General features: G+C 28.6%; 6 protein-coding genes and 2 long non-coding RNA genes across 14 annotated transcripts; 5 read left to right on the forward strand and 3 right to left on the reverse strand.

The window, feature by feature from the left end:
* The first annotated feature begins 249 nt into the window (after nucleotides 1-249).
* LOC126921054 (barrier-to-autointegration factor) lies at nucleotides 250-1888 on the forward strand. The gene is made up of 3 exons (XM_050732231.1): nucleotides 250-456; nucleotides 661-790; nucleotides 1044-1888. The coding sequence occupies exons 2-3, from the start codon at nucleotides 665-667 to the stop codon at nucleotides 1188-1190; spliced, it is 273 nt and encodes a 90-aa protein (XP_050588188.1). The 5' UTR covers nucleotides 250-456; nucleotides 661-664; the 3' UTR covers nucleotides 1191-1888.
* Nucleotides 1889-1948: 60 nt separating this feature from the next.
* On the forward strand, nucleotides 1949-4828 carry LOC126921041 (leucine-rich PPR motif-containing protein, mitochondrial). Of its 3 annotated transcripts, none has more exons than XM_050732204.1 (10): nucleotides 1949-2186; nucleotides 2236-2398; nucleotides 2481-2618; nucleotides 2709-2976; nucleotides 3074-3305; nucleotides 3385-3573; nucleotides 3641-3848; nucleotides 3945-4157; nucleotides 4230-4471; nucleotides 4688-4828. In XM_050732204.1, the coding sequence occupies exons 2-10, from the start codon at nucleotides 2332-2334 to the stop codon at nucleotides 4811-4813; spliced, it is 1683 nt and encodes a 560-aa protein (XP_050588161.1). In that variant the 5' UTR covers nucleotides 1949-2186; nucleotides 2236-2331; the 3' UTR covers nucleotides 4814-4828. The 3 variants fall into 3 exon arrangements, with proteins under 3 accessions (XP_050588161.1, XP_050588159.1, XP_050588160.1); XM_050732202.1 differs by having other exon boundaries at nucleotides 2250-2398; XM_050732203.1 differs by having other exon boundaries at nucleotides 1950-2186; nucleotides 2250-2398; nucleotides 2499-2618.
* Nucleotides 4829-4841: 13 nt separating this feature from the next.
* On the forward strand, nucleotides 4842-5451 carry LOC126921058 (uncharacterized). Its single transcript, XR_007712227.1, has 2 exons — nucleotides 4842-4961; nucleotides 5044-5451. It is a non-coding gene; the product is annotated as an uncharacterized LOC126921058 (long non-coding RNA).
* Nucleotides 4963-9919, reverse strand: LOC126921044 (monocarboxylate transporter 12-like). Of its 2 annotated transcripts, none has more exons than XM_050732210.1 (9): nucleotides 9675-9919; nucleotides 7297-7416; nucleotides 7086-7229; nucleotides 6738-7006; nucleotides 6304-6497; nucleotides 5862-6108; nucleotides 5521-5686; nucleotides 5203-5403; nucleotides 4963-5136 (listed from the first exon to the last, which is right to left on the reverse strand). In XM_050732210.1, the coding sequence occupies exons 1-9, from the start codon at nucleotides 9856-9858 to the stop codon at nucleotides 4976-4978; spliced, it is 1686 nt and encodes a 561-aa protein (XP_050588167.1). In that variant the 5' UTR covers nucleotides 9859-9919; the 3' UTR covers nucleotides 4963-4975. The 2 variants fall into 2 exon arrangements, with proteins under 2 accessions (XP_050588167.1, XP_050588168.1); XM_050732211.1 differs by lacking the exon at nucleotides 9675-9919 and adding an exon at nucleotides 7654-7869.
* On the forward strand, nucleotides 7889-9577 carry LOC126921057 (uncharacterized). Its single transcript, XR_007712226.1, has 2 exons — nucleotides 7889-8175; nucleotides 8241-9577. It is a non-coding gene; the product is annotated as an uncharacterized LOC126921057 (long non-coding RNA).
* Nucleotides 9920-10445: 526 nt separating the features above from the next.
* On the reverse strand, nucleotides 10446-11826 carry LOC126921052 (PITH domain-containing protein GA19395). Of its 3 annotated transcripts, none has more exons than XM_050732229.1 (6): nucleotides 11662-11826; nucleotides 11317-11498; nucleotides 11181-11224; nucleotides 11042-11119; nucleotides 10838-10942; nucleotides 10446-10757 (listed from the first exon to the last, which is right to left on the reverse strand). In XM_050732229.1, exons 2-6 carry the CDS (start codon nucleotides 11485-11487, stop codon nucleotides 10547-10549), a joined length of 609 nt encoding a protein of 202 aa, XP_050588186.1. In that variant the 5' UTR covers nucleotides 11488-11498; nucleotides 11662-11826; the 3' UTR covers nucleotides 10446-10546. The 3 variants fall into 3 exon arrangements, with proteins under 3 accessions (XP_050588186.1, XP_050588185.1, XP_050588184.1); XM_050732228.1 differs by having other exon boundaries at nucleotides 11621-11800; XM_050732227.1 differs by lacking the exon at nucleotides 11662-11826 and having other exon boundaries at nucleotides 11317-11611.
* Nucleotides 11827-12267: 441 nt separating this feature from the next.
* On the forward strand, nucleotides 12268-17773 carry LOC126921032 (zinc finger CCCH domain-containing protein 13-like). Its single transcript, XM_050732173.1, has 10 exons — nucleotides 12268-12776; nucleotides 12960-13035; nucleotides 13151-13551; nucleotides 13762-15822; nucleotides 15897-16205; nucleotides 16275-16608; nucleotides 16694-16860; nucleotides 16948-17228; nucleotides 17304-17421; nucleotides 17496-17773. The coding sequence occupies exons 1-10, from the start codon at nucleotides 12595-12597 to the stop codon at nucleotides 17602-17604; spliced, it is 4038 nt and encodes a 1345-aa protein (XP_050588130.1). The 5' UTR covers nucleotides 12268-12594; the 3' UTR covers nucleotides 17605-17773.
* A 207-nt stretch (nucleotides 17774-17980) lies between these two features.
* LOC126921045 (SET domain-containing protein SmydA-8-like) lies at nucleotides 17981-21373 on the reverse strand. Of its 2 annotated transcripts, XM_050732212.1 has the most exons (7): nucleotides 20122-21373; nucleotides 19335-19703; nucleotides 19106-19240; nucleotides 18575-18761; nucleotides 18398-18493; nucleotides 18217-18293; nucleotides 17981-18126 (listed from the first exon to the last, which is right to left on the reverse strand). In XM_050732212.1, exons 1-7 carry the CDS (start codon nucleotides 20704-20706, stop codon nucleotides 18010-18012), a joined length of 1566 nt encoding a protein of 521 aa, XP_050588169.1. In that variant the 5' UTR covers nucleotides 20707-21373; the 3' UTR covers nucleotides 17981-18009. The 2 variants fall into 2 exon arrangements, with proteins under 2 accessions (XP_050588169.1, XP_050588170.1); XM_050732213.1 differs by lacking the exon at nucleotides 18398-18493.
* Nucleotides 21374-21379: the final 6 nt, after the last annotated feature.

The raw sequence follows: 21379 nt of genomic DNA on the forward strand, positions 1-21379 counted from the left end.
TTTATATCACGTATATGTACATTTTTAAACTTAAAGTCGTATATCTACTTACAAATACTTAAAAAATTATATTTTAAAACATTTTAGCGTCTTATAGTTAATAATAACTTTAATTTAATCGTAATTAAGTTTAATACCGTGAAATATAGTAGTAAAAATATACTTATTTAGTTACATAGAAATCAGCTATCATGTGCATAAAATTTTACATAGATTTCCGTTCTACAATTTTATATAAATTTATATAAATGTAAGTTGCTTTGATAGTGTTGTGTTTAATTTTTTTTAAAGGCGTATATTTTATTAAAGAAGAAGATATTGTAATTCTAAAGTGAACAATTAATTACAAATTTAATATTCAGACTACCATAAATTTGCAATAAAAAAAAAAATAACTATATAAACGCAGTAATTGATAGAAATAATTTAAACTTAGTTCATAAAAAGTTATTTGAGGTATGTATTTTATAAAAATAGGTATATTATTTAGGTATTGTATCTAAAGGTATATAAACGTAAATTTTAATAAAATAATTAAATCATATTTATTTTATGTTAGTTATGTTTAGTCTTGATCTTTCATTTAATATAACAATAAAAGAGCACTATGTTTAATTATTGTACTTGTCATACAGAATAAAGATTTATTTTCATTTTCAGAAACATGTCGAGCACATCACAGAAACACAAAAACTTTGTTGCTGAACCAATGGGTGATAAACCTGTTACAGATCTTGCTGGAGTTGGAGAAGTTCTAGGTCGTAGATTGGAAGCAGCTGGTTTTGACAAAGTATAACATACTTTTATCTGAATCTGACTAATAATTTGTATTTTATTAATATTTCTTTATAATGAAATGAAAGAGCAAATTATTAGAAGTACCTAAGAATAACTAAGGCAAATATAAACAATGTTAAAATTTAAGTAATATTGAGTAATATTGAGTAAATAATACTTTTTATATGTACCAATAATTTGGTAAAGGATTAAAACATTCATTTAATTCAATATTAATATATTAATACTTATTAACGTACTTACAGGCATATGTAGTACTTGGACAATATTTGGTTTTAAAAAAAAACAGAGAACTGTTCCAAGAATGGATGAAAGATTTGTGTTCTGCTAATGCAAAACAATCTAGTGATTGTTATCAATGCCTCTCTGATTGGTGTGAAGAATTTTTGTAAGATAATTATAAAATTTAATGTTGATATTACAAAAATGAGATTTTTAATATAGCAAAGTATGTATTGTAATATTGTAATGCAAAATGTAAAAACTGTTTCACTTTCATGACTTCAAGATAATTTTAGATAAACTTACTATAGTATAATGAAAACAAATATCTTCAAAGGTACTTTAAAGTTTGACATAAATGTAATATGATATAGAAGTTTGTAATCTTATTTAATGTTTATATTAGATAATAGTAAGATACATTATTTTATGTATTAAGGTTAATTTTTCATTACATCTTATTTATTTTCTGATACTGATATACCTTTTAAACTATTTTTTACATTTTTGCATATAAAACAACATGTAAACTGTTCGATGTGTGGATATTTTACTTATAACTGTAACAAAATTTTGATAATTCTTGTACAAAATTGTTAGAAGTGCGAGATCTAATTTAAAAATATATTTTTGGATATATCTAATAATTCAAATATTTTAGTATATACAAATTTATACAAACAGTTATATATACAAAAATATTGCACATATATACAATAAAATGTAATAATATTTTACCTCTGATATGAGTGTATTAATCTATTGAATCTTAAGAAGACTACATAAAATTAGTGGCGAATGTTGACAGTACTGTTTTTTATAATCCGTTTATATTATAAGACTCTAATAAATAATTGATGTTAAATTAGTTATTGCCAACTCATTAATGAAACAAATGAATAATTATATTTTTAATACGGTGTGTATATTGTTTTATTGGGAAGAATTTATCATTGTAGGTTATAGGGTTAGGTAATTCAAGTATTTCACGTGAAAAACGCTGCATCAATTTTATTAACGAGTTATCAACTTATCATGATAAATATTTTATTAAAATGTGTAAATCATTTTCAAAATCACTTAAAAATTGCGATACTAAACGAAAACAAGAAAATGATACATTTCGTACCTCGTCTACTTAATAAAACAAGTGAAATGTTAGAAAGGTTAGTTTTTTAAATGTATTATATATTTATTAATGTAGTTTATAAACAGTTATATATTAATAGGGATACAATATCGATACCGTATACTGCTGAGTCTTATAAAAAGGATCTAATAAATAAAAAATTTGATAGTATAAGTAGGCACATGGAAATACACAAATATGTACATAGAACAGAAATGGCAAGTATTATAAATCTTATAGATTCAGTGCGTAAGTATAAACAAACATGTATTATTGCAATATTAATATATATATACATATATATACATAGAAAACATTTTTCTTTAAAAAGATGGTATGCATATTGCAGATGTTATAGATACTAATCAGATACTCTCGTTAATTTCCTGGTGTAATAATATAATCGATTGTTTACCAGTAGACAAAGTAAAACTTGCAAGATCTTTATGGTTGATTTCGGATATGTGCAGTATGTTTTCAGTATTACATATTTATTCTATGACTTGAAATTAGTAAAAAAACATAATTTAATGTATGTTTTTTTACATTGAATTTGAAGATTTCAAGATGTCCATATCCCATTATAATCAGCTTTTAAAATTATATATAAGAAATGAATATGATTTTTCAACTACGGAATTACTAATGCACATGAAATGTAAAGAAATTTATCCAAATGATACCACATATAAGATATGTATTAGATATTGTTGTATGAAGGGAAATATTGACAAGGCATTAATGCTTGTTAAAGATATGCAGAAGTTACATTTTCCTATATCGGAATCTGTCTTTAATTCATTAATATTGGGATATTCTCAATCTGGGTAAATATATAAGATTTATTTATTAAACATTACAATATTTTAATAATTAGTATGATATCTAATTTTTTAATAACTAACGTGAGTGTATATTTTTCAGAGATATAATGAATGTAAATAAAATTCTAGACTATATGAAACAACAGAAATTAAAATTAACTACTGAAACATATGCTGCTCTTATATATACTCATGCTAAATTGAATAATGTTGCTAAAGTCAAAGAAATAATTCAGCATTGCAATTTAAACAACATACACTTCTCTAACATAAATATTTTAACTGTGATTTATATATTATCAGGGAATAATAACATCAATGATGTTCATACTGTAAGAATTTCTAAAAACTTTGTGATAAAGTACCATTAATGTGTACCATGAAAGTTAATAATGGGACATTTTGTTTTAGATGTTTCAATATTTAAAAAAAAGGAACACTATTCTAAATATTGAAATAGAAATTATATTGAAGTTAATAAGTATTAATCACATATACTTATCTATAAAGGCACTATCATGTATAGGTTTACATGATGAACACCCTCAATTTGAAAATATTCTGAGATTAATTTTAGAACATGTAGTTAATAATAGAGTGGTAAGAACAGTTTTTTGTTGTCACATTTTTCATATTTTAGTATTTACTTCTAATATATTTATTTTAGTTAATTAATGAGAGTATTAAGCTATGTATGATTTCTAAAGACGAAACTGTGTTCAAGAAATGTTTTTTAATATTATTATATTATTCGTTAATGAAGAATGACCATTTATCTCTTCCTTTGCTTAGAATATTTAAAAATCATTATCTGATAAAACCACATTATTTTTGGCCACTTTTACTTAGGCAGGCAATTAAGTATGATTTACAAGGTATATAACTTATTAATTTTTAAAGTATTAATAAAATTCATTAATACTGTCAATATTTCATTAATATTGGTTGTATCAATAAGTATATGCTTTTAGGTATTTTAGATATTCTTAAAATTATGATCAATGACTTTAATATATTACCTTGCATTGATACAATTACTGATTACGTTTTACCATATACTTTTGAAAAGATATCTCACACAAGAGATTTATTAATAAAACATAATATAAATGAAACAATGATTAATAATGCTTATGTATTATTGCTATTGAAGAAAAGAAAGGTTACTGAAGCTGCTATATATAGTAAGTCTAAAACTTTAAGACATATATAGAATAAATATATTTAGACTAACAATACTTACGTTTTTTTTATAGTGCGATATTTCAAAGGTGAATATTTTTATAAAATTATTGCTTCTGATCTCAGACAAAGTTCAATATTTAAAAATGATAAATATAATTTTGTAAAAATCAGTTTGAACCTAATAGAAAGCACTGATCCAGATTCAACATTGATGTTAAATAACAAATTAAATAATGTAACATTTGTGCCTATGGACAAACAGTTACATGATTTTATGATTGATTTTCCATCTCATAAAACGTGGTTGATAGGGGTATGTAATTTGAATTTTATAAATTACAAATTTTATATAGATTATTATGTCACAAATCTTTTTTTTTGAGTTATTTTTAATAAGTTAGAATAAAAGTTATATTATGTTGTTTGAAATGTACTTTTTATAATTGCATAATTACAGTAGTAGAATATATATAATAAAAAACATAAGTAATAACCTAATAGTTACAATTTTGTTGTATTATCTTTTTAGGTAATAAATCAGCTGGTAGATAACAACATTAACTTAAAGACTGAAACGGTAGGAAGAATACATGAATTTTTACATGCAGAAATAACAGATGATGTAGTACAAGTTCTTCAAAATTTAACAAAATAAAGTGATGTGAAATTACCCAGCAATTTTATATTTAATAAATTGCAAGTTTATTAGATCATATATTTGTATCATAATATTCATTCTGTAGTTAGAAGTATAGATAAATTAAATGGTAAAACATTTATTAATAATTATAAGAAAGCAATAAGTATTTTTGACAAATTAATTATTTATTATATTTTTAGTTCTTTGAGTATTTACATTTTTATGAATTTTTTGTTGAATTGTAGGTATAAAAAATAAAATTAATCCACTAATAGTTATCATACCACCAGCAGTGAAAAATCCAGGATCATAAGATTGAAGTACATCATATAACCATCCTAAAATTATGAATTATAAAAAAGTTAAGAAAATAAAACTTATGACTTAAAACATTGTAGACACACCTGCAATGGGTGGTCCTAAAAGTGATGCAAAACCTTGAAATAGTAAAAGCTGTCCAAAAGCATTGGTAAGATGATTTAAACCCAATAAATCTACTAAAATCACAGATGTAAGACCAACATAAGCGCCAGACGTGAATCCAAATATAGAGGAATAAAGTGTGAATGAGGCAAAAGATGTGCAGAATGCACTAAGAGTTGTAGCTGGAAAAATACGCAAAGATTAAATATCATGCACGATTTTCAATTAGATATTAATCTATTAATACTATTTAAGAGGTTTGATTAAATTTTATAAATAATAACAAAAGTAATACTTACAAATACCACATATAGTAAGACATAAATTATATATTAATAGTCGATTAACCCATGGCTTGTCTGAAACATATCCTAAGATTATACGACCAACTGTATTAGCAATTCCGATTATTGCAAGAAGATAACTTGCATCCTTTTTATTAATTCCTCGTTCTTCAGCTTGAGGCTATAATCAATATTTTCATGAAATATAGCATAATCATAAATATATTAAGAATTATAACTTTTATAATACACAGTCTTTGTAAAAATATGTTAAACAAAAGTCGTTTATAAACAAATTAAATAGTTTCTGTTATCAAAAGATTAAAAACATTTTTAATAAAAGCAAGTATATATACCAATACATAGATATATGGTACATAAAATCCAATACTGGTGCAGAAATTAGAGAAAGTAAATAATATAAATACTGGATCTTTTAATAGAGAAATGGTTACATCTTCTTGAAAGGCATTGAGCTTTCTGTCAATACTAATTTTAAATTCTTTATTACCAGCTTTTATATAATCTATTTTATTAGGTAAACTTGTAGAGGACTTATGAATATGAAAGATTTCTTCGCTATATCCTTGCATTAAATTAGGGCTGTAAATAAGAACTACGTGTTAATAATAATCATATTAGAAAGTTACAAAATTTTATATTTTATATATCGAAAAAGATGTCTGTGTTTATCTCTCTGCACTTTTATAATAATAATAATGATAATAGATGTTAATGCTTGAAATATTAATATCCAATAGATATATATATATATAGAATATATATAGAAATACTGACTGTTCTTTATGAATATTCTCTAAACTGTCTTGTACCACATTATTTGAGATCAAAACAGGTTGACTCAGGGACTTTAAACCAGCACGATTATTTTCCTTTTGAAAACTCACACTGTATATCTTTTTACTTTGTTCCTCATTAGGTAAATTATTCGAATATTCTCCAGGATTATTTTTCATGTTCTGTGAAGATTTCTGAAAATTGAAACTTAGGTCTACGATACGGTACATGAAATGTCTATATATCTTATTCAACGCATCTGATCTCACATACATATAATATACATATATATAATATACGCGTTCGTATAAATTGCGCTTTCATTTTTCTTTATCTTTTATAATTCAATTTCATGTATAGTTTGATACTATTTATTACGCGATGTAAATGCTGTTATTAAATTTCTTATAATAATACATACAAGAATCCTGTACCTCTGTAGAACTTCTCTTTTTTCGTTTATCCGTTCTAAGGGGCCTAAAAAGCGCTCCAAGAACGGTGCAGTTCAGAACGATTCCAGAACAAATTAAAATCGCTCCTCGCCATCCGTATGTCGCTATAAAGTAATCTAAGCAAGGTGCAAAAATTAATGTGCCTAAACCAGAACCGCATACTGCGATTCCCGTTGCAAGGGACCGATACTTTTCAAAGTAACATGTCACGCTGACAATCGCAGGTAAATAGATCAATCCAAAACCTAGTCCTGCAATAAGAACAAATTATTTCTGAACTTATACGCTAGCATTGAAAGTTTCTATATAAAGGAATAAAAATATTTTCACCTGTTCCAATGCCGATCGTAAAGTATAACGTTATAATATTTCGAGCCCACATACTCGCCAATAAACATGCACTGGCCAATATCGAACCAGCTATAGTTACAACCCGGCATCCAAATTTATTTACGAATAAACTTGATATCGGACCTTTAATCAATCTTCCGTTATGTTTTTGTTACTGAGAAATCGAAATTATCGTGGATGAAAAGTTTACCTGAGCACAAAGTAACACCGACTAATATCGACGCAATCCATGCAGTTGCACCTTTTCCCTCCTCGAAATAATACAGAAGTTCTAAATAAAAAACACCGAACGAATAAGTCACTCCATCCGCTGCAACAAAAATATATTGTTCTTTCATATAGAGTTTTTGATGTAAAATAATGTTTAGTAGAGGATGGTTAAAGAACTAAATAATATACATAGTAAATAACCTCTTCTTTGGGAAAAGAAATAAACGAACGATACGTTATACTTGTTATTCTAATGACTTTTATTTTTGTTAATGAAATTAACGTCAGTGTTACAAGAAATAAAGGAATTGATAATAAAATGAGTAATCTATTTAACCTAATTCGTCAATAGGAAGTTGCATTATACTATTCATCTTTAAGTTATCGCTTCATTATTACTTTCCTTCTTCTGAGACTGTTCTTGTTTTATTTTATTTTATTTTCAATCGTAGTTACAATAAATGAAATCAATTATTACGATATTTAAAAGCAATCATGGTATTTAACGTAATATTAAATGAATGGTATAACATGAATTTAATATTTTTCAACAGACGCATATTCTGTATCACCTCAAAGGTGGTATAACGCAATTCTTAGTCACTACCATACAAAAAATATGTTTTTCGTATCATATTCTGATTTCACGTATCGTGAAATTACTGTTATGCGTAATCAAAGTTTCTCTGTATAAGTATGTTTCCATACACATGGTAAGTGACGAACAAAGTGCAATAACTCAACAATAATACAGTTCGATCGCCGGTACTGTCTTTGCAACGAAATAATCTTCATTAAAATTCTCTCATCGCATAGCGTATCGATATTTGTCATTTTTCAAATGGAAATAATTTCAAAGGTCGTTCTAATCCTCTTATATGTATTGGTATCGATAACCTTGTTACCATAACTTTTTTGTCACAGATACAATCATCGCCTTTAAATTTTAATACATCTAATACGATGCCTACAACGAGCAGAAAACAAGCTAATAATGTAAGAAAACATCTAATAGAAATATTTTTATGTGTCAAGATAAGAAGCTAAAAAGACGCATAGATATATGTAACATATCATTTTAATGTTTCTGTAATACCAAGGCCAGCGCTTTTTTTAAATCTGTTTTTTCTATTTTTTGGATGCGTAGAAATTTTTTCTCATCTTATAATGTACTAATTATCGATTAAAGTCTGTTATAAATCTAATTGATCTAAAAATTGATCGTTTCGTTATAAACAGTTATATTAAGCAAATATAGATATCTATAAATTTTTTCCGAATTATATAAATATATGTGTCTATAAAAGAAAGGAAACAATGATTATCTTTTATCGATTTGGTCAAAGTATGTGTATTCTTGGGAAAGTTAAAACCAGCAAGAAATTGAGGATGCACCAGTAAACATGCTTGCAAGGTAATTTTTTTTTTTTCGAACCATCACGCACGTAATGGTACATGTGCATGATTTGTGCATAATGTAGAGCACGCTTAATTTACTGTATTTGGTAATATTCTGTTTTGTAATAAGCACATAATAGCAAACACATGTTACAAATCTGTTCTTGTACGAGAGAAAACGTGTCAACGTTCTTAAATATCGCTCTTTCATAAGTCATGTTTTGAACACGAGATAGAAGATTTAAGAAATTGAGAATGGTTTTAACTCGTTTTGCTTCTCTTCGTTATTTTATTCAATTAACGTAACACCTATTGAATAAAAGAAATGATAATATAGAAATAACAAAGTAAAGGGAATAAAACTTCTTTTTACGACATTTTTATGAGATTAAAAAAATCGATTTATTAATGTATAAATCGTATAAATTAACTTAAATGAGTTTCTCGTAAAGATTAAAAATTGTTCTTGATATAGTGTAAATACGAAGCGGAATCTAAACGAAAATTTTACAATTCCGTGAAGTCTTTTCTTTTTATTACTTTATCTCAGAATGTTTTTTTCTTATTCTAAATTAATAAAGATATCATTTATTCGATTAATGTATCTAAAACGTAACCGTAATGGTAACAGTGTAAAAGATAAGTCTCTCGAAAAAGAGGAATAAGTATATTTTCATTGAAATGCTTATTATAAGTAGCAGTATAATAATTATATTTTAGATAAAGATAAAAAATTGGAGATAAAAGTTACGTGGTTTTTTTTAGTATATAAAATCTACTTTACGGTATTCATATTAAATTTATAATATTTTAGATACATATACGTTTAACGGCAACATAAAATTTGAAATTAAAAATGAAAAGAAGAACTTGGCATGTTTCTTCGATATAAATTTTAAACTAAACTTAAAATGAAGTTTTAAGAAAATATAATGAAACGAGGAAAAATCGGTAGCTTACCAATTACATGGATTAAAAAGGATGCTAGAACTACGATGTAGCCCCATCCTCCGTCCGGTGGTAAGGGTTGCTTCGTAGCTGATGGCACTGAATAATCCATTGAGGTACAGGCGATATTTTCACTTGCATTTTTTTTATCTTGCCTATTTGCCTCAGCGGAGGAGCTCACAGTCGCGTGTGCCATGAGCTGCGATTGTTGAACTTAGTGAACGTTGTTTCTCGCGATATCAAGTACATATGTATGTATGTATCAAAGTTTTAAGTTGGTGCTCATATAGTGGAAGGGAACAGAGAAGAGAAGGGGTGATCAAAGCAAACCTCGAGGAACGCGTTACTTTTGATAGTACAGAAAATTTCATGAATGAAACGAAGAATTATTTTTGTCACGGAGCAACGCAGTATAATTGTTTCGTTTTTCAAATATATCATTAAATATAGCGATTTAAAACGATTAAACGAATTTAGAAAGCGATTTAACGAATAATCATGTTACGGATCTTTTAAATTATTTTTCTTTTTATTATTCTACAAAATGTTAGAAGAAACGAATTTAATACTAAAAAGGTCTAATTAATAACCGATTACGACGTTACTAGTACATACTAATTTTTGACTTAATTTGTTTCCGAATATATTTTCCGAATATCACAGTCTTTGTCGGGAAAGTATACATACAGCTTCGTGCGATGGAGTTCTTTATTTATTAAAAATAATAATATTTAATATACAAAAATTTAATTGAATTTCAAAATAAAATGAACAAGCAAAACATGAATTGAATACAAACATTTATTAGCCTTTGAAATTATTTTCTTTATTAACGCAGAGTGCATCTTCTATCAATTTTCTTTATCAATTTTCAATTTATAAAATCAACTAACTGTTCTATTAACATCTTGGTTATGTCCTTTTGGATGATCACTCATTTGAGGACGTAATTCATAGGTACAAATTGTAACACCATGATGATGCGAAGGTGTCCATTCACCTTTTAATCCGATATAATAAAGTTTTATTTTATCTGTTCTTTCAGTACCAGTAAAGTACAAACTTAAATGATGTACAGATGAGAATTTAACCACCCTACAGTAAAAATTGTATTATATTTTTATATTATTATAATTCTTTATGTAATGCTTAGTAACATAATAAAACATACATACTTAAGAGAATATTCATGTACTCCCATTGTGTCTACACATAATTCAAATTCTTGTTCAGGTTCTGTAGCTACATCATCAAATGTCATATGTGGCCTATTTTTATACCTAAAAGAATAAAATATTTTTTTCGATATTAATAAAACATATTTTATATTTGTATAGGTTAAACTTTGTTTCTAGACATTCAAACTCAGGGGTATTTACAATTTTACTTTATCTGGATACAAATCATCTTCTCCTCCAATAATAATAAGGCCTTTTAATTTTATATTTCCTGTAAACCTGAAAAAGATGACAATATGTATGTATCCTTACAAATAGTACGTTCAAATAGCAAACATACGGAATGTTAAATAGAAGTTCATTATCCATATCACTTTCAACATACTGAAAAAGAAAAGTAAATTGTAATGTAAAATTATAATTATATTTTGAAAGATATTTTTATTAAATGTTTAAATATATAAACAAATAATTACTTTATTTCTGTCCAGTCTATTTTCCCATGGTTTAAATACAGTAGCTCCGGTAGCTTCTTCAAATTCATTTAAACATTCTATATTTTCTACATCAATTTTTTGATATAAATTATATTGTACACCTAATTCTACATCATTGTGTGTAACACCACAATTACATTGGTGAGGCATTGTAAAACAATCTGCAAACATTTGTATTAACATTTAATATGAACTACATAAATAATTAAAGTAAACAAAATTGTTATCCAGTAAACAAAATTGTTATCCAATAAACAAAATTAAAATATAACGATATTTTAACCTTAAAGAGAAGGAATAAATAATATATCAATGAAAACTAACTCCCTCAGCCTTCAACGTCATAAAACGTTTATGGTACTGGAAGTAATAGTTGGAGTTACACATAAATTTTAAAGTTTAAATACGAAGTTTTTATATACATATATCATTATTTACTAGAAATATGGAAATATATTATAGATAACTACAATTATTTGTATGTTACAATATAGATTCGTTTCAATTTTAGATTCGTATTACAAGATAATTTAAAAAAATTATTATATTTTTATATGAATAATTCTATTTTGAAATAAACATCGTGATAAATATTTTTGAAATTCAACATTTCACATTTTAATTATTCATTCCGAATTGACTTTTAATACATTTGAACTTTTTATATATGTTCTAAACATTTTATTTTCGTTAAAGCAATAAATGTATTCAATTAATAATATATCTTTCCTACTGTGCTAATAAATGCATTATATATAACGCGAGAAATATTATTAAAATGTATATAAATAATTTTATCAATTTCTTAATTTCTCTTTTTTTTATATTTAATAAAATATTATAGATTAAAAATATTTAAATCTGCTTATAATATTTATCGTTATAGGTTGGCAATATTGAACCACATTTTATACACAACTTCATTGAGTTAGCACTATTGTTTTCTGTACAGATCGGTACTTCAGTCGTATGTAGTAGATTACATATATCTGGGGTTAGCTTTTAAAAATATGTAAAAACGAATTATATGTGTAAATATTAAGTAAATATTATTACCGTTCATAAAAAGAATTATTATACAAAACGTAAAGAGCTGCTTATATTTCTTAGCTTTTAAATGCTTTACCAATCCTTCGAAAACCGTGACTGTATTCGTGAAGGCTTAATTGATTAATGGTGATTTCATAGCAAATGAATATTTGCATGCTGCAGTTATGTGCTTCCATTGTGAAAACATAATTGTTTTATGGTGATAATATGTCAAAATCAAACATAAGGAAGATAACGGTTGACCCTACGAAATGTAATACAGACTCTCGTCGACCAAGTGTGTTTGAGAGGTTGGGGACCAAACCAGCAGTTACTGCCGGCCAAAATTCGTCGGATTATTGTAGAAACTGGGCACTAAACGGCAGCTGTTCGTATGGAAAAAATTGCAAGCAAGTATAATTTTGAAGTTGATTTGATTTGAAGTTTTTGCATAGAAAATTAAATATGCATTTGTCTTTTATACTAATAAACACTGAAATTGTTAAAGTTATTATTTAAATAATACAGTAAGAATTATCACTCTCATTTTATTTAAGATGATCACCATTTTCTTTTCTTGATATTGCAACTAGATATGCAAATACTCACACATTAATAAGTCCGTCCAAGCGTGCCAAAAAGGATAATGCTATTGCAAGTACAGCAGGAGTAAGTGTATAATCTGTATTATCGTACTTTTAGTATAGAAAGTTTGCTTAGAAAAATTACAAGCATATTATCTTATTTGAAGATAGATATTTACATATATGTTTATAATATATAGCTTATTGAGGATCCGTTTAAAAGGCTTACTTCTAAGATCATAAAAAAGCCATCTCATAGCCCTGATTTAAATTTGGAAGAGTGGAATCAAACAGATTTGGAATACGAGGACGAAAAAGTCTTAGAAAGACGTAGACAGTTGTTACAGCGTGAACTAGAACTACAAATGAAGAAAGATAAAGAGGTTCATGGGAAAGATAAAGTGAGACAGAAAAAAAAGGCTATGACTTCTTCCTCTAGTTCTCATACTTCAAGTACATCTAGCAGTAGTAGTAGTTCTAGCAGTGAAGATTCATCTTCTAGTTCAACATCTGATTCACGTAAAAAAGTTAAAAAGATTAAATCTAAACGGCATCATAGTGGATCTACTGACTATGATGAAGATAAAGAAAAAAGAAGGAAGTAAGTTGTAATATATATATTACTATGCTTTTTTGTTTTTGAAATAAAACACTAGATTAAGATAATGTTTTTTTATAAATTAATAGCCAATTTTCTTGTAAATGTTTTATTTATAGTATAAGCGTTACAAGATGACAAGTTAATAATTAATATATTTGATTTAAATATATGAACCTTTTAATATTTATTACAATTTAATAACCTTGACAGATTAAAATTGAAAAGGCTTGGAACAAAAAATGAAAAACCATCAGTGAAGAAAAAACGTAAGTTTGAAAGTAGTTCCACAAAAAAGGAGATTAGTGCTAGATCTGCGAAGAAATACAGTTCATCTACAACATCCAAGAAACATTCTTCCATGCCTCGTACAAGGTCACCAGCAATACAAGCTTCTACAGCAGTAACATCAACGACAACTGCAGTATTAGGTTCCTCTGTATCTGTGCCTCATCATGGAACATCTAGTAAAGTTAGAGAGAGAAATAGAAGTGAATCCCCCAAAGCAGTAAAAGCTAGAGATATGGATAAAGAAGATAGACATTACAAGAAAGTGAGAGATGTAGATGAATTATCTAAAGATAATGCTAAGAATAAACCTTTTGATAAAGTCAAAGAACAGGATAAAGAAAAAAGTCGTGCAATAGACGAAAAAATAAAAACAAACGAAAGATTAAAGGTGAAATGTAAGGATAAAGATATACGTTCTAGAACACCTCCGACATCCGAAAGATCGAAACACCAACATTCAAAAGAAACGATTTCAACGAAAACTCGCCGTAGTCGTACACCTGAAAAGTCATCAAGATCCAAAAGAGAACTCACGCCGCCAAAAACTCAAGATAGACAGCTTTCTACAAACAGATCTCGAGATACGGAAAAAAAAGATCGCGAATCACATAAAAGTGATAAAACTAAAGACAGGGAGGACATAAGAAAAAATGAACAAAATAATAGAACTAGACAGGTATCGAATCAAGAAGAAAGCCATAGAAGGATCGGCAAAGAGTTTGATGATAAAACTTATTTAGGAGAAAAGACTCGCCAAAAGAGCAGAGAACGGCGTGATAAAGAGCATACGAGGGATGAACGTGGGCATTCGAGGCTTGCTCGAGATCAACGAGATGCTCGTGATAAAGATAAAGAAGATCTACAAGAACGTTGTCGTGAACGACCACGGGAAAGAGATCGTGATCGAGATAGAGATCGAGAACGTGATCGTGAACGAGAGAGAGATAGAGATAGAGATCGCGATCGTGATAGAGATCGGGATCGTGATAGGGATCGCGATCGCGATCGAGATCGAGACCGTGACAGAGAAAAAGAATCAATAAAAGCAAGAGATAGAGATGTACCGCCTTTAGTTACAACGTCGTTAAGTTTAACAACGGATAAAAGTTCACGTTATAGTCGGGATAAAGAACGAATAGTGATGAAGGATAATGCCTTTGAGAAAAATGGAACTCGAGAACGTAGAAGCGATAGAGAAAGAGAACGATCCGAAACGAAAACTCTTTCTGATAGGGATAGAACATCTCAGCGTATTGATAGTAGATACGATAGAAATACTGTAGATAAAGATACACCAGCTCGTAAAACTGGTGTAAATTCACCTAGGGATCGTGTTGATCGCTTTCCACGAGAAAGATCTTTGGATAGAACATCGTTGCTCGATAAAGGTGTGCACAATGTTCCACCATTGCCACAAGCTCCTTCTTTACCAGCCGTTCAGTCTTCTATAGCATCTTCATCGTCTTCATCCGCACCGCCTACGTTGTCAAGTTCGCGAGATAATTTAATTGACAGAATAGATATCGGGCACTATGATCGCGAAAGACACAGACGATTTAGTACAAGATATGATCGAAATCATACATCTGAACACGATCAATCACGCGTTACACCAACCAAAGTTGATCGTTTAATCGAAAGACGTGAGACTAGTCCACGACGAACAATTGAAATAGACAGAAACTATAATAGAAACTATGGGCGTTTATCAGAACATTGGGACGAACAGGACGAAGCGTCTTCACATTTAGATTATCGTGATCACCATGTTCATGAAGATGATAGAAGAAAAACTGTTGACGGAAGGAGATATGATAGTCCGTTTGATGAAAGACGCGGAATTCGTGAAGAAAGATCCCGGGAATCTAGATATGTTGTTCAAACTACTGATAGAACTTCATTTGATGATCATCGACATCATCATCATCATCACAGACATCCACTTTATCCTGGAGAGAAGTTAAGAAGTAACACCTCTATACGGTATGTTGATAATTGTAGTTATTAATCCTTATGACTAGTTACGAAAATACTTAAATTTGTATGTTTACTACTAGGGACGAAAATGTTCCTAACGATGATTGGGATAGTCATCATCGTGATGTAGAACACGGCAGAGAACGAGCTTATGGACCTGTTGATTGGGAAGAAAGAGAATGGCGAGTAAGAGGATTATGGGACAGCAGAGATAGTCTCCCTCGGTCAGAAGTGCATGATGATGATTGGAATTCTCGATATGATAATTCTGTGTCAGATTGGAAATCAAGTGACTCTCGAAAGTGGGATAATCAATCAGTGCATATTCGAGGCCATTATAGAAACGATCGATCTAAGGAATTAGAAATAGCAGAATCCACATCACATAAGTATGTCATGAAATGTAACTCTTGTTCATTTAATTACTTTTATAACAAGTTAATTTATTCCCTTTTTAGTAAAAGACGAACTTATAACAGTTCTGAAACTAGAGATGAATGTACAGTTCATAGTTCTAAACAAGCATCTTTATATGGTAGTATGAAAGAAGAACCTATTAATAAAAAGTTAATGGAGCTTGCAGAAGGGAAATTATCTACAACTCGAGAGAAATCTACAGATACTTTTCAAAAGAAGGCTGTTTCAAAAGAAAAATCCGAAACGAAGGAAACTATTACCTCTGAATCAAAACGTACTTGCATCGATGAGTCTTTGCAGACACTTCATACTGAAAGCGATCTCAGTGACATTAGTGATGATCCAGATGACATATTAAATATGGAAGATATCACAGTATGTTCCATTTATTTGTGTATAACTAAGCTAGATCATTATTACTTTGTAAGCTTACATTATTATTTAATATTAATATCTACAGGATATTGATGCAAATAAAACACGAGTAACTAAGAAAACTCCTGATACTATACAACGAGATGGTCAGTTAACAACTCAAGAGGCAGATCTGTCATCTCCAAAAGAAACTATAGAGGAAACAGTCTTTAACACAAAAGGGAAAGATAATACTGATGCAATGTCCTTTAGGTAATATTTTTAATTTCTAAAGTTCATTTACTATTACTATATGTAATATACAATAATCGCTGAGTTAATAACTAAAATTGTTCACAGAAATATGGAAGACGAAAATATGGAAACTATGGACTTTGAAGAAATTTCTGATGGTGAATTAGAGGAAGACATCAAAACGAGTGGTAAAGGTTTAGGCGATGCTTTAGGAGTTGACTGGGAAAGTCTTGTTAAAGAAACACAACCTCGCAAATCTACATCATGCAATCAGAATTCAGAAAATCGCTGGCAATGCAAAGCAATTTTGCATAGAGTTGGCGTCTCTGCGAAATACGCAGGCGAAGATGTAATGAAGAAACTGGCAAAAAAATATGGAAAAGACGGTTTGTTATCCGATTAATTTTTATTTAGTGATAGTTACTTTAATCATATTTATTTAATTAAATGATCATTTTCAGATCATTCAGAATTGTTTTTCCATAATGTTGCATTTATGCATACAGCACTTGCACGAAATCGTTTGCTACGTGACTTAAACAATGATATGCTACCTACAGTGGATGATTTTCTGTACAGGTAAATATTTTATTTTTTTAGTAGAATGACATAGCTTTAACAGAATAACAATGCATAATATTATTATGTTATAGGAATAATAATGTAAATATTGATGAGGATGTGGATTACGATTTAGAAGTTTTAAGACCTTGTACAGCTTTATATGAAGAAGCAAAATGTTTATTACAACAGGCAGTATGAAACAACAAAGTTGCACTTTGCTATTATATCATATACCATAGAGCATAGGGTATAAGTGCATCACTTTATTACCTGCTAGTCTGATACAGCTATTTAGCTATTTCTTGCTGTCAATTTAGCCATCTGGGGTGCAATGTAAAAAGAGATTAAATTGATACGTTTTTCTTAATATCTAGTTCTTTAATTTTCCATAACTAAATGTCTTTTTGTATATTATTCAATCTTCATGTCTCCTTTATCGAAATTATAGTTACTAAAATTGAACATTATTTTTAAAAAATATGATAGATTTCTAAACGATACAATTTCATTTTAAAAGAATTACACGTTTTTTTTATTGTTCTCTAAGTTATTTTATTATATGGTTATAAGTATATTTTATGTTCTATTCGTCGATAATATCTTTTATACAGCAATTGGTTGTTTAAAATAGTTTTTATCATATTCAAATGTAACAGTCGAAATAATATCGTTTTGTAGTATAGTGATTGCCTTTTTTAATATACGTTGATTTTCATCAACCTAAAAAAGATATTCGATGTAAAGATAAAACATATCAAGACAACATCAATAAATGAACAATACAAGCATAACAACGAAATTTAGACATACTTCCTCAATATTTGGTTGTTGTTTAAATCGTTTTATTTTTTCAAGATTTGTGCAATATAGTTCATATAAAATAAGACCTGAAATATTAAATCAAGATACACATATATTTAATATTTTATATATAATATTAATATTAATAGAAAGATAGCAAAATTATAGACCCCGTTTTAAATGAATTTACCTCTTTTTCTACAATCACCACAATTTAAATCATCCAGTACAGAAAGTAAATCATTGCAGAATTTCGCTTTTAGATTCAGCTCAGTATCACTTAAATCTAACATAATGTTTGAAAAAATATCATATAATGTACAAAGTAATTTATTTTTAACAAAATATATTTGTATATTATCCGCACCTTCCCATTTGGCACCATCGCTTCTGCCATAATATGAAACAATTCGAAACTTCATATCTACAATACAGTAATTGCTCCAAGGAGTCAAAAGTGAAAGCTCCTTCTGCAGAAACTTATATATCTCACGTGGTGTTTTGCATAAAACTTCCTTTATGATTCCCGCTATACCTGAACGAATCGAACATATCTAGTAAAAAGGAAAAAAATGAAGTATTTACCTAGAATTGAGAGAAAGTTACCGAGGTCGAAAACATTTTAGTTATTAATTAAAATTAATAATTAATAGTTAATAATAAAATTAAATCAATGCGCTTAAATGAAAAAATTACAAATACAAAACTTGTTATTAAACGTTAACGCTATTTAATTCTAAACTGGAAATTAGGAAAATTCGTAAAGACGAAAATACATTAAAAAATGCCTAGAACAAATTATTAATCATACAACTAGTGAAATAAGCAAATATGGTTATTAATCATATTTATGGAATATTTTTGAAATTATTAAATTTTAAATAATTTATATAAATACCTGCCGATGATTTAGGGTTATGGCACATTTATCACAAATCCAAGGAGTAGTCATATTAAGAGGATCTAAGGGTAATAACTCTCCGGAACATTTGTCAGATGCGCATAACAGTGCACCTAGCCTAGATTTAAATTCCTAATATGTACCGTTTAAAATCATACATTTTTATATTTTAATCTTTAATGCATATGTTTATACATTTAAAAGTAATTATTAGATGTAAACTTGCCGTAGGATCACTGCATCTTTTACACGTGCAGGAGAAGTGTTTAGTTATACTTAAAAATTTCCGCCGTAATGTTGTATCCCAAAATAAACTCGTATAAGTGCTAGTGATCTCCTCTCCAGTAGCAATCGGAAGGGCAGCGCTAACATACATCCGAAATTCTCCATCGAAATGATGTCTTGTATTCGGTACGCAACAGTGATTTTGGAACGAGGCAATAGAATAAAGTCCTCGTAAACTCACAGAATGCTCTTTGTCGTGGACCATAATCGTTTCAAACGAATTCGTATTAAGTATTCTGCACATATGCTCCATCAATTCCATATCTTCCTCGCTTGGAGAATTGGTCACATTCTTTTTCAATTGTTCGATCTTTTCACAGAAATTATTTTTATAACAACAGGAGATAAAAATGAAAAATATCATAAATATTTTACGTAATTTTGATCACCAAGCAAATATTAATACCGATAATAATTATCATGTTAGTAACATTAATATTTTTAGAAACTGTTTTATACGTATTAAGATTTAAAATACGATACGCAATTTCTCATACTTTATTTTCCTAATACTCTTCATTAAATCTGATAATATTCATTATTATAGAAATATAAGTATACAATGAAGTTTAGTAGTCCTTAAATTTAGTCATAAGCTCATTACTTATTCTTTAAACACTGAAACAGACATTTATACATCCTATCTACGCGAGAAAATTTCTTTAAAAAAATATCTTTCTCATCATTAGAGAAATCTTCAAAAAGCTAATAATATAACGAAGTCGTACCTCGGGATAACAAGTCAGATTTTTATCAGACTGAAGCGTTGCCAAGCATTTACGCTGTTGTTCCGTTAGAAAGAGCGCACGGATGAGTATCACAGCCAGTAATAAGTTTGGGGACCAATCGGTACCGCAAGTCGGTACCAATGATTTAAGATATTCACATTCATAATTCACATGCTTTGGCGAATTTTCACATTGAGTCGAGCAAACTGGCAAGCCACAACCTCTATCGCACGGAAATAATGCGCATTCGTTCTTGTAACATGATACGCACATTTCAAAATATTTGCCCGTGTATTTAGGTCCGACTAATAGAGGCGAATCAATGAATATTAATTCATTTTGTTTGATGTCTCGGGTGGCGAACACGCCACGACCACCCAATAGCGAAGAACGAATAGTCCACGGTTTTGGTCCTTTTAGTAAGATCTTATTTTCCTTTAAATGAGACAATAACACCTCCTCTATTTTCTCTGGTTCTATAATATCCTGAAAACTCATGTTAAATAATGATACTCTAGAGTGACTCGCTTGAAAGATTCTGACGACTGATCCCAAAGGGTGGTGGTACTGTAACCAGTACTTCATATACTTCACATATACTTCACATATACTTCAGAGTATATATACGTTTAAGAATACGTTCATTATGTAATGCATTCATACAGGCTGGGCAAAAAGTCGCGGAAGGATTGGAAATATATATCCACAACATTTTTCAATTTAATTTTTTCTTGTTTATCTTCTCAGAACTTTTGAAGTACACCTAGGATATTCATTACGGTAGGTTAGAACGTTATTCAACGAGCCAAAATTATAATTTCACTTGCAGAATTTAATTTCCAGAAATTCGAGATTCGATTAAACCCCTCGATCGCCAGACAGCTTCTGATCTTTTCCTACGTCTAAAAGCAAAAGTTACTGTAGACATACTCGCTTATGTATATGAAAGATCGGCGTTTCACATGCTTGGTTGTATTATTATTATGCAAGCATGTGGTACTATCGCATTTCTCGCCAGTGTATCCAGTTTCGATCCAAAATAGAGTTGGAATTTTGTAAGCAACGCTTGTATTTCGATATCCATTACTTCGTACGTATCATGTTTAATCGTCAGTCAGAAAGGAAGAAATAAAAGTCACGATGTACAGTAATAATATTTTTGTTTGTCATATATTTCATATAAATATGAGTATAATCAAATAGAAATAAAATTAATCTTTCGTTAATGAATTGAGATTTTTTCGATCAATCGTTAGAT

This window comes from Bombus affinis, chromosome 10, assembly GCF_024516045.1.
Source record: "Bombus affinis isolate iyBomAffi1 chromosome 10, iyBomAffi1.2, whole genome shotgun sequence".
Classification (NCBI taxonomy): Eukaryota; Metazoa; Arthropoda; class Insecta; order Hymenoptera; family Apidae; genus Bombus; species Bombus affinis.

Coding starts and splice junctions, on each gene's coding strand:
- LOC126921052 (XM_050732227.1), bottom strand. CDS start 11,520: ATGTTAATACAAATGTTTGCAGATTGTTTTACAATGCCTCACCAATGT. Junction 11,120..11,180: donor GAACTTCTATTTAACATTCC/GTATGTTTGCTA, acceptor CATCTTTTTCAG/GTTTACAGGAAATATAAAAT. Junction 10,943..11,041: donor TATCCAGATAAAGTAAAATT/GTAAATACCCCT, acceptor TTATTCTTTTAG/GTATAAAAATAGGCCACATA.
- LOC126921041 (XM_050732202.1), top strand. CDS start 2,056: ATGATAAATATTTTATTAAAATGTGTAAATCATTTTCAAAATCACTTA. Junction 3,849..3,944: donor AATTAAGTATGATTTACAAG/GTATATAACTTA, acceptor ATATGCTTTTAG/GTATTTTAGATATTCTTAAA. Junction 4,158..4,229: donor TACTGAAGCTGCTATATATA/GTAAGTCTAAAA, acceptor TTTTTTTTATAG/TGCGATATTTCAAAGGTGAA.
- LOC126921045 (XM_050732212.1), bottom strand. CDS start 20,706: ATGAAGTACTGGTTACAGTACCACCACCCTTTGGGATCAGTCGTCAGA. Junction 18,494..18,574: donor CGATGGTGCCAAATGGGAAG/GTGCGGATAATA, acceptor ACATTATGTTAG/ATTTAAGTGATACTGAGCTG. Junction 18,127..18,216: donor AACAACCAAATATTGAGGAA/GTATGTCTAAAT, acceptor TATCTTTTTTAG/GTTGATGAAAATCAACGTAT.
- LOC126921032 (XM_050732173.1), top strand. CDS start 12,595: ATGTCAAAATCAAACATAAGGAAGATAACGGTTGACCCTACGAAATGT. Junction 13,552..13,761: donor GATAAAGAAAAAAGAAGGAA/GTAAGTTGTAAT, acceptor TAACCTTGACAG/ATTAAAATTGAAAAGGCTTG. Junction 15,823..15,896: donor AGAAGTAACACCTCTATACG/GTATGTTGATAA, acceptor GTTTACTACTAG/GGACGAAAATGTTCCTAACG.
- LOC126921054 (XM_050732231.1), top strand. CDS start 665: ATGTCGAGCACATCACAGAAACACAAAAACTTTGTTGCTGAACCAATG. Junction 791..1,043: donor AAGCAGCTGGTTTTGACAAA/GTATAACATACT, acceptor ACGTACTTACAG/GCATATGTAGTACTTGGACA.
- LOC126921044 (XM_050732210.1), bottom strand. CDS start 9,858: ATGGCACACGCGACTGTGAGCTCCTCCGCTGAGGCAAATAGGCAAGAT. Junction 6,498..6,737: donor AAAAGAGAAGTTCTACAGAG/GTACAGGATTCT, acceptor TTCAATTTTCAG/AAATCTTCACAGAACATGAA. Junction 5,137..5,202: donor TTTAGGACCACCCATTGCAG/GTGTGTCTACAA, acceptor TCATAATTTTAG/GATGGTTATATGATGTACTT.